This window comes from Dipodomys merriami, unplaced genomic scaffold (assembly GCF_024711535.1).
Source record: "Dipodomys merriami isolate MVZ:Mamm:240054 unplaced genomic scaffold, mDipMer1.0.p SCAF_2, whole genome shotgun sequence".
In the NCBI taxonomy this organism is placed as follows: domain Eukaryota; kingdom Metazoa; phylum Chordata; class Mammalia; order Rodentia; family Heteromyidae; genus Dipodomys; species Dipodomys merriami.
Window position 1 is genome coordinate 112,296,457 of NW_027203381.1, and position 11,139 is coordinate 112,307,595.

Here is an 11,139-nt window from a genome sequence, read left to right on the forward strand (position 1 = left end):
GAGGGGGCTTTCCTGGCCACGATGGGCTAGGCATTAATTAAATACAGTCATAGCATTTGCGAGATACATGCATTTCATTGACTCGGCCATAAAAACAAAACGAGTTCAACCAATAACCAGAAGATGAAAGGACCGGTTAACTGTAATTACAAAGAAGACAGAAGACGGCTGAATTGCACAGAAGCGAATGAGGAAGTCCAAATATGGAAAAGGTGCCCTGCTCAGGTGTCACGCCCATTCCTGAGAGTATATATACCGTGACCCTGTCCAGGTAGGATATTCAAATCCAGAAGCTTTTCGGTTATTCTCAGCTGGACTCAAAGATCCTATCAACATGTCTTACAGCTGCTGCCCTGGGACCTTCTCCTCCAGCAATGTTGGGGACCACCTGCAGTATTCAGGAGGCTCCTATGGATCCTCCCTCCAAAGCAACCTGTTCCACAGCACTAGTGTCTGCTCTCCCCGGCCCTGCCTCCAGGCCTCCTCTCTCCAAGGAGCCTGTCAGGAGACCTTCCACCAGCCCACCGGATGCCAGACGTCCTACGTGGCATCCAGGCCTTGCCACACATCCTGCCACCGCCCGAGCGTCTCCACCTGCTATAGCCCGGGCCAGTCGACTTTTACTGGCTCTCTGGGCTTTGGGTCCAGCAGCTGCCACTCTCAGGGCTACGCATCTGGAAGTTCTCAGGTCCTGAGCTGTGGATCCAGTGGCTTCAGACCTCAGATCATCGCTTCCCAGGGCTATGGGTCTGGATTCTGCCGCCCAGCCTACTTGCCTTCTAGGCCCTGCCAGTCCTCATGTTACAGACCATCCTGCGGATCCGGGTCTGGCTTCTGTTGAGCATCTGAGGAGATGTCCACTCTTCCTAGCTATGCCATCAGTGCCTCTATTTCCAATCTTCTCGTGTTCATCAAGTACAGGAAGAATAACCCTCTCATTTGCTCTCTACCAGTTTCTTGCCTTCCCTATTTCAAATAGTGAGTGACAGACTATTTGAAGACCTCTCTAATTGGTGTACTAATTCAAAATAAAGTCTTACCTGTGTATTGGAAATGGAACTTGTGTTGTCATAATTTCTTCCCAATTCTAGGGGTAAAAAATCTTAGCTTTTAGTTTTTTTTATATTTCAGTAGTTGTCTGAAGGGGGCGCCATGGAACAAAGGAATTCGTTAATACAATGCCTCTTATCAGTACCACCTCCTTCAACATTCTCAACCCCTTTTGACTCACCTATTTTTCTTGTGTGGCATATAGGATGAATTTTTGACTGCATCCATCCCTGTCACCTCTTCATTAGTCTGCCCCTTTCCTTTCCTCTCCTCTCCCTTCCATGTATCCATTTCCTTGTACTGATTTTGTTGGGTTTTCTAGAAGGTTATAATATTTGAGCTCTTCATAGAGTCTATTATACTTCAGTTAATTCACTTCTAACCTCTTGCATACTACCCACTGTGTTTTCTTATGGATTTATAGTACTATCTATGACTACCACAAATGAGGGAAAACATGTAGACTTTGTTTCTTTAAGTCTGGCTTCAAATAATATAATTTTTCCAGGTCTTTCCATTTCCTTACAAATAGTACAGAGTCATGCTTTCTAATAGATGATTAAAATTCCATTGTGTATGTATACCATATTTTCTTGATCCATTCATCCATGGAGGGGCATCTGGGCTGATTCCATATCTTGGCTCTGAGTGAATAGAGCTGCAATGAACATAGTTATGCTGATGACTTTACTGTAATCTTGCTTGTGTTAAAAACTCAAATTTTATTCTAATGAATTTATTAGTTTGAAATCCAGGGGTTTTTGTTTATTGACAGGGGAGTAAGATATAGAATATTAAAAGGAGTATTATTAAAGGGTTGCCAGATATTCAAACAGACGTACTGATATCCGGTGAGGATGGTAAATTAACCAACTCTCAGGACCCTCCGGTGTTTTTCTTCTCAAATTACAGGTAGTACAATATATTATGTGAATATGTATACTTGTATTAATTAAATCTCAAGTACTGTAATTAAATTTGTTCCTCATGAAACTTGGATCTGCAAATCTGTATCAACAAGCTATTGGGTGGGTGGTTCAGTTAGACATGTAGAGAATGAGATAAGTAAATGTATTAATTTGGTCATGATTATACATGAAAGAAAAGATAAATGGGAATGCATGAATTTAAAGAAATTTTCCTTAAGTTTCCCTAATGTTTACTAGTAAAATAAAACAATACTCTGCTTATTGGTGAATATTCATTACGATCCACTTACCGTTCTCTATATGTTGACAAGGACCAGGAAACCAGGAAAGGATCAACATTAGAGGGTTTATTTCGTTTTGCTTTGTTTGTTTTTATTATTATTTGCTTTGTTTATTTTGCTTTGTTTGTTTGCTTTTAAGACAAACAATCATATGGCTAGTTATGAGTGCAATGATAGGTTCTGATATATGTAGACACTGAAGAAAGATTCAGTGAACCTAATGATCAAGCCCATTATATCACTGTACTAGACTGCCTTTCAAAAAGAGATGCTCAGCACCACTAGTTGTCAGGGAATTGCAAATGCAGGCTACGATGAGATAGTATCACCCAGGCAAGCAACTCCCTGATGACCATGACCGCAGAGAAGTCACATGCTGCTGGGAATGGCAACTAGTACATATAGCTTGGAAAATAACATGCAGGTTCCCAAAATGTGTGTGTGTGTGTGTGTGTGTGTGTGTGTGTGTGTGTGTGTGTGTGTGTGTGTGTGTGTGTGTGTAAAATCTCTTCTAGGCTGAGAATAGTGTCTTGAATCCCTTCCTTAAGTAGACTTCACTCTACTGTGTTATACCCCTTCTTGGTACTTGGTACTTGCTTGCTATGCATCTGCAGATCTTCATTCTTAAATTTTATTCGTGCAAAATTCCAGTTTGTGTTCATGAGTTTCCTTAGAATGAAGTTTTTCTCTGGTGGTAACCATTTTGCTAGGGATCTACATTGGTGTCTTCTCTTTCTTTTATATATTTGATGTTTGATGTTACTCGATTTCACCTGGTATCTGTTTCCTCTTTGTTGGTGACCTTCCCTGTCCTTTCCAAACTCCACTTGTAGCCACACACTTGGGCTTTGGTTTCTGATTCACAGGGATACAGAAATATACTGGGTATCTCTAATCGACCGCCTTATTGATTCCCCTCTCATTTACTTAAATGAGAAGTGATAGCACAGGCATTGCAATTTTTGGTGAGATAGTTAGAAACTACTTTATTATGGGAGTTTTCATGCAATAAAACTACATAGCACTCATTATTACCCAGTAGTTTTCAGGAGGAATCACTTTACCACTGGTGGTGGTGTCTTAGCCCTTATGCTGTTGTTATAACTCAAAACCACAGACTGGGTAAGTTACAGTGAGATGTAGTCCAGAATCAACTAGACCCTTCTGATGACATCCTTCTGCCTGGCAGAGTTTTCCATCTGTGCTAGTCATCCCATGGAGTAGCCGGCGAGCATACTTGTACACACTCTCTTCTTCTTTCATTTTTTATCTTTAAGTAGTTGTGAAAAGGAGTTTTCAGTTCAACATGTCAGTTTCTACGTGAAATACATCTGGATCCATGGATCATATTTCTCCCTTATTTCTCCCAACCCCATCCATCCCTTCAAGTCAACACCCATTTATCTGCCCTCTGTTTTCTACCTTTTTTGAAGTTACAAGGTAGTCACATTTGTATTTGTTTCTCCAGATCAGGCTTAGCACTTCTGCCTGAGCCAACCTTGACCATGAGTCTCCTATCTCAGCCTCTCAAGAAACTGGGATTATAGGCTTTAACATTGATAATGAACAGATTTCATGAGAAAATATTACACTATTTTTCCCCACAGTGCTAACTTTGAACTATAAACCAGTGCTTGCTTATGCTGCTGGCACTCTACCACTGAGCCATATCTCCAATCCTAGTGTCTTGACTTTAAATTTAATAGGACCTCCCCAAACCCTTTAAATAATGACAAAAATTATAGAAAATTTAATCTGGCTGTCCCTGGCAGAAATTTAAATGACAATGTCAGATGTTTGAATTCAAACTTTATTTCAATTCTAACTTGCACTAAAATTTTTATAATCCAAACTATCTTAACATACAAAAATCATAATCTATGGGTCATGGTCATCCAATTGATGAAAAAATAGACGAAAGTAATATCTACAGAATGAAATACAATTGAACTTGGTTGGAGCCATGTCTGATGATTAAAATTATCTACATTTTTCAGCTGGGCAAGTGGCTCTCTAGCCTCTGAAAATAGTCAGAAAAGAAAATTCCTCTTAAAGACTAATTAAGGGTAAAATCAATAACAATTATGCAATAATATAATGAACCTTTACTCACATTTCATGATTTCAGTGTTGTAGACAGTAAATGTGTGAATGCTACAATGGATACTGAAGTTAAATATAACAATATCACACTTCAGGATGCAAACATCCAAGTATCATTTCTATCATTATACAAGAAACTACCTCAATTCATATAAAAGATGCTTTATAAACAGCTGGCCACAACCCCCAAGTCCCTTGCAATATCCTATGTTTCCCAGAATTAAGATCTAATATTCTAAGAATTTAGCATCCTTTACTGGCTCCTCAATGTCAAGCAGAAACCTTGCTCTCTTCCAGACTCCTTCAGCTCTCAGATCCTGCCTCTACTAGACCTCCCACCTTCTCCCTTCTGCTATTCTGTCACACTCAGTCCTGTAAATCTGGAATTTAGATCTCTAGCTCCTTCAACAAAGGCACTGTTGCTTCAAGGACCTGGCAATCATCTTGATCACAGCCAACATGCAGTGCTAACTTCTAGAGATTAATGGCTTCAGTTTCCTAAGAAACCTATTATCAGCCATTTCTATGCATTATATTTCACCAACTTCTATTTATGCATTCTTGTCACATTAGTGATTACAGATAACGGCTTTGTTGCCCCAACCTTAGCTCTCATATTTCATATTAGTCACACATCAGGAGCACAGTGTCAAATATCTCAGTACCAGTCAGTTCTCAACATAATATTCATTTTAGAAACACATCATAATCAAATGACTTATTATAATTTTTCCAGGAGAATGCATTCATTATGCTACTCAAAAACGACAACATTTGAAATGAGCATTTTTAAATGTGGGTAACTGTTTCTCTATAGTTACTGGTTTCTGGGGTAACCAAACTCTTCTATTACAACAATCATTACACAGTTCTTTAACACACAAGAAGTTTTTACATGGAGAGCTCATGTATCTTGGAAGTCAGCAAAACTTCTAAAAGGAAAATAAATGCAAAAGAAGTGAAAAATGGCCCAATCAGGGTGAGAAACTGAAGTGGGCTATGCAAATGCATGGCTTTTTATATTGATTAAGTAGATAAGTAGATCATGATTCTTTGCACCTAAATGTTCAGAATATTTATAACTATGCTTCTATGTGACTACTATATTACCTCTTTCCTAATTTCTATATAAACTTTTCTTTGCTGTAAACCAACTGAAGTTATTTTCTAAACATAAATTGTGCATTTCTTCTCTGCTTTGCTCAACTGACTTTTTCTTCTCATGTTTCTCAGGTCTTGTGACTTTGATGCTCAAGACTATCCAGTTTTTAGCTGTTATCACCAAATGGGAGTGCCTTCAGTCTTATAAAACTGGATTTCAGTTAAATTAAAGTGAAATTTAAAGAATGAAATTTAAAGAATGGCAGTCTTGAATTAGAGAATTACAACTCATGAATGGCTTTACGTTAAGAACCATCCTTTGAGCAAATGGAGCTCTAAGCTTATGGGAAATGACAAGCAGGCATGCTGTTACAGATGCCTTGAGTTTCTTAGATCAATAATAATAATTATCTTTTGTCTGCCTTCCTAGGCTTGTATAGTATGAACTATAAATGATGCTTAACATTAAAACAAAAGGAACTTTAAATTTAAAATGTGCATGTCTATAACACATCACATGTGTATTGTATGCACACACACATGCACTAATATACCCATACAAAACTAACCACATAGCATATTCCTAAAATATTCTAGTCAATATGGGATTTTTGATTTTAGAGTAATATGTCAAGAATAAACAAATGACTTAGTCAGAGAAGATATGATTATTGTCATAAGAAATCCAAAGACCTATGCCACAAAGAAGTGATAAGTAATAAAACATCCAAGAACATAGAAAAGCATATCACAGATTGGGAGGTGTTGATTATCCCTAAATGAATGAGCAGCCATATTGTGAAAACAAATGCAAAAAAATTGAAATTTTGAAAATCTTTGGCAATTGAAAATCTTTCTAAAATTTGTTTAATGAGAGGGAACATGAAAGCATCATAGTTTTGAAAATGGAGAAATGTATTTGGAAGATATATGTTACGGTGGAAGAACAGAAGTTATAGAATGGGCACACACACCTGTTTTCAAGACCTATTTATTTATATTGATGAAGGTGTCAATTGGCTTCAGTGGGAAAATACCTTTATAATTTATTTGAATTACTAAGTAAGTACAAAGAAGAGGTACTAAACTGAAATACGTTATGATGTATCTTCTACCTTAATATATGTGCTATGTAAAAGCTGTATATAAAGGTTGAAATTATCAAATTGCCAGGAAAAAATGAGATAGCAGATTAGTCTGATAGCAGATTAAGCTCTCATAAAAATATGAAAATATCCATAAAAATAACTGCCAACATTGTTTTTATAAAATATGACAACTTTTGCTCAAGAAAAGTCAGTATTTGAGAAGTAAGAAAGTACAGAAAATGTAGGAAATTGTGAACAGTACACACATCTGACAGTGGACCTACTTACAAAGTATATAAAGCATTTTGATATTTATATCAATAACAACTCTTTAAGTAAGAGTAGAATAATAAAAAATATTATGCAAGAGAATGTGTGAGAGTGCCAATAAGCACAAGGAAAGGACTGAAAATCACTATTGGGCAAATATATCAAATTAAGACCACAGGGACTTAGCATCTACTACATATATAAAAATGGCGATGTTAAATGTCCATGCAAATGTGGAGCTCCTGCAGTCCTAGGGCATTGCTAGTGGAGAGTCCAATTACAAAACAAGCTTTAGGGCCAGCCATCAGTGGTTCACAGCTATACTCTTACCCATGTAGGAGGCAGAGAGCAGAAGGATCAGGCTTCAAAGCTATCAGGGCAAAAGTTTATGAAGTCTCTTCTGAACACACAAAGAAGCATGCCCATGGCATGGCACATAACTGCCATTCTACCTCTGGTGGGAAGTGAACAATTTTAATCCAGTCCAGTTTAGGGTACATAAGAGAGTCGACCTCAAAAATAAACAGAGGAAAAGAGCTAAAAGCTTGGCTTAAGCAGTAGTATACCTGTCTTGACAGCAGAAAGCTCCAAGTTCAAACCAAAACAACAAATAATAACAGAACCTAACTTTACAACTCTACATCCAGTATTAGACAAAGTTTTTTGACAATTTCCGAAGACATTCAACATGCACAAATTCAGTAGTTCAAAAATATCATTCTTACTATTTTTTTCCCTCAAAATCGAAATGCCTAAATTCACAAGACTAGAACAATCAATATTTTCTGGGGCTTTATTGATACATTCAAATTTTGAGGCACATTAGCCCATCAATAGATGGAAGAACAAACACAATCTGATATATTGGCAAAAGGGAATCAGAGACAGCAAGAAAATGAATCAATTGCATGCAACAATAGCAAACATTTCAATAATATCTCAAAGAAACGATGCAAAAGGGAAACACTACATTATTTCACTTTTATAAAGTTCTAGAAAATCAGATTATTCTATGGTGATAAAAATTACTTTAGGAAAAAGATTTATTGGAAAATAAAAGAGCAAAAGGAATGAATGGTTAAGGGTGGGGAACTGTTACATATTTTGATGTGTGTATATCTGTCCAAATTCTGAAAGTGTAGCTTTTAAAACACATCCACTTCACAATATATAAGTAGCAACTGATTTTTTCAATATTCAGAAAAATTAACAAATCAGCCAACCCTTATACCACTGCATTAAATCACTAATTGTCTCCTTTAGCTTTTAGAAGAAAGTCTGCAACCACAAATTATACCTCTTAAGCCTTGCAGAGAATAGCAGTCTAATACTTTTGTGTCCTAATTTCAAATCACTTTTTTTTCTTTTTCACTCAATGACTAACCAAAATGACTTTCAATTTCATAATGCACATCTCAAGACTTCTGTGCTAGGTATAGTCTTCTAAGCTCCTATTACAATTCTGCTACTTTACTTCTATCTCAAATGCAACACCTGTGGGTATTTCTCTGCTTTCAAGAATAAGTGAGATTCAGTGGGTGTATGTCATTTTAGTATCACAGACCTTTTAATCTACAGATCATCATTGCAAATATCTACTAATTAATATTGGCTTTCTCAATTAGACTCTCAAAGCTATTAGACTAGAGAAATGAAATACAGTCTCACACTTGAAAATATATTTAAGAATGTATCCTACAGTTCACATTCTGGTTTGTGGTCAAAGTTCATAACTATGTTTTGGAAAAGGTGAATGCAAGTTGTATGAGTACCACTTCTCAAAATTTTTGGACTAGAAGTATTTTGGAATTTTTCAGACTTTGGAATACATACATATACATAATTACAATATATTGGAAAAATGATCTAGATCTACACATGAAATTTATTTTTGTTTCATACAAATTCCACTCACATCCTAATATAGTTTTATGCAATAACTTTGATTCACCTGTGTCTCAACTGACCCACTACATTAGTTCAGGTGTGGAATTTTCCACATGTGGTTGTGGGTTAGCATTCAGAACATTCAGATCTAGGATATTCAGAATCAGTAACAAAGAATATATTTTAAATGTCTTTGGAGAAAGATCTGCTGGCAAAAACCAAAAAATTAAAGTTGGAACAAGAGAATGGGAAGGACCAGGCTGCTCTCTCTATGTAGCATTGAGTCTTAAGAAGTAGAAATATTGAAATCAAATGACTACTAATGATTCATTGAAGAAATTCTTGGAAAACATATTACTAAGATTCTTGGAAACCCCACCTGAAAAGCAGTTGGCAAGTGGGTAATTGGGCACTGGGGGTTGGGGTGGGGGAGAGTTATAGGATTATAATTGTGTGGAAATAAGGTGGGACTGACTTCAAATTTGAAAGGTCCCAAAGTACTAAACTGTACCTAACTGTCAGAATAGAGAGAGGATAAATCTATATGTTAGGATATTTACATACTTACATTGGTAGAACTATTAACATAAGTGTGTTGTTGAAGCCATTTAGATTGATCTAATTTATTATGGCAGTTATAGCAAACTAAGCCATTGTGAATGTTCTCTGAGTTACAATGGAGTTACATCCTTACAAATACACTGTATGCTTAAAAGTATCTTTTTTTAAAAAATAAAAAGACAGGTAACACATCTAATCTATTATATATCAGAGTGTTCCGGCTTGACAAAGGACCAAAAATTTAAAATTATTATCCACATATGCAAACATCATAATGAAACCTCTTAGTATGTGTAAGTAGCAAATGCTGGTAGGAAATTTTGCATTGGAAGAAGAGTTTCTATGACATGTGTATCCCATTCCTAAAAGGAATCACTTCCACATTGAACCAGTTAAGATTGGGAACAAGGCAAAGAGTATTTCTGAACCCCTAAAATATTCCCCTGTATCTGAAATCTGGAGACAACACCAAACAAAACGCCACTTGTCCACAAAACTGTAGCTGTTCCTTATGGAAGTCCTGTGTTTACTTATGATTTGGGATGTGAAACATGGCCATTGCATTAGGACACAGGATATCAGCACAGGAATAAATCCTAATAACCATTAGGATTTTAAAGATCAATGAAATTATACCAGTAACGAAATTACTGTTTTCTAATGTCATTTTGTAGTGAAATCACTGAATATGTTCCCCAATTTCTTTTGATTGTTCTTTTGCTTTTTCTTGTATAGCAGTTTCTCCGAATTGCTTAAATATGATAGGTAAAAACAGAGGGAGAGGACAGAGAACAGGAAGAGATGAGGGAAAGAAAAGACATAAGAGAGAATGTCCCAGCTGAATAGAAGCAATAAAAGTGTTAAACTGGTTTTAAACAGAGCGCTGTAGTAACTTGCTGTGTAGTATTTTAAAATGCTATTAAAGTCTTCCGTTTCAATTTCTGCTACTGCAGAAGTAATTCCATGAAATTCAATGAGCTCTATGAGTTCTTTTATAGTTCATATTTTATTACTTAATAGACAAAGAGGAAGCCAACATGATGAGATGACTATGATATTCTTATAAGATTAGCTTTTATCCAGTGTCTAATATTTTATGTCCAATTTGAGAGAAAGCTTAAAGATCTTATAAAGAATAGAAAATATATAAGCTGGGCACCAGTGGCTCATGCCTATAATCCAAGCTATTTAGGAAGCTGAGGATTTCAATTCAAAGCCAGTTCAGGCAGAAAAGTCTGTGGGATTCATATTTCCAATTAATCACAAAATGGAGCTTTGGCTCAAGTGGTAGAGCACTATCCTTGAGCCAAAATATGCGCGGAGACAGTATCCAGGCCTTGAGTTCAAGCCCCAGGTCCGGCACACACACACACAAGAATAGGAAGTATATTTGAATATCATTTGTCATATCTGAATATTATATTGCCATTTCAGACTATCTTTTCCTACGAAATACTGTTGTTTTGACCCAATGATACCTTTCTCTAATACTTGACTGTAAAATAGATACATGGTATGATAGATACCATCTATTCATTCTTATTTCAAGATAAAAGTGCAAAATTTACTTTTCATGGTAAGTAAGGGTTTTGATTATTTCAGGTAGGTTTAGTTCTTTGGTGGTCCTAGAAGTCAGGCATGGCTTTGTACTTCTTAGCCTTATTTTTTACAGTCTAAAAATATGGCTTTTTCTTATACATATAATCTGTATAAACTGGCAACATAAACTGGAGAATTCATATGAAACAAATTACTACTGTACAGTGAGTTCCTAAACCATATAGAGACTCATTTCTGAAAATCCATACCAACCCATTAGTCTTCTATTTTAATATCCCTTATGCTTTGACCTCATTTTATATATATGCA

The 11,139-nt window shown here is 36.2% G+C and overlaps 1 protein-coding gene across 1 annotated transcript; it reads left to right on the top strand.

Moving 5' to 3' along the window:
• The first annotated feature begins 334 nt into the window (after positions 1-334).
• Positions 335-952, top strand: Krtap13-1 (keratin associated protein 13-1). Its single transcript, XM_070028785.1, has one exon. The coding sequence runs from the start codon at positions 335-337 to the stop codon at positions 839-841; it is 507 nt and encodes a 168-aa protein (XP_069884886.1). The 3' UTR covers positions 842-952.
• The last annotated feature ends 10,187 nt before the right edge of the window (positions 953-11,139 follow it).

Excerpts from the sequence above, each read along its gene's own strand:
- Krtap13-1 (XM_070028785.1), top strand. The coding sequence starts at position 335 with ATGTCTTACAGCTGCTGCCCTGGGACCTTCTCCTCCAGCAATGTTGGG.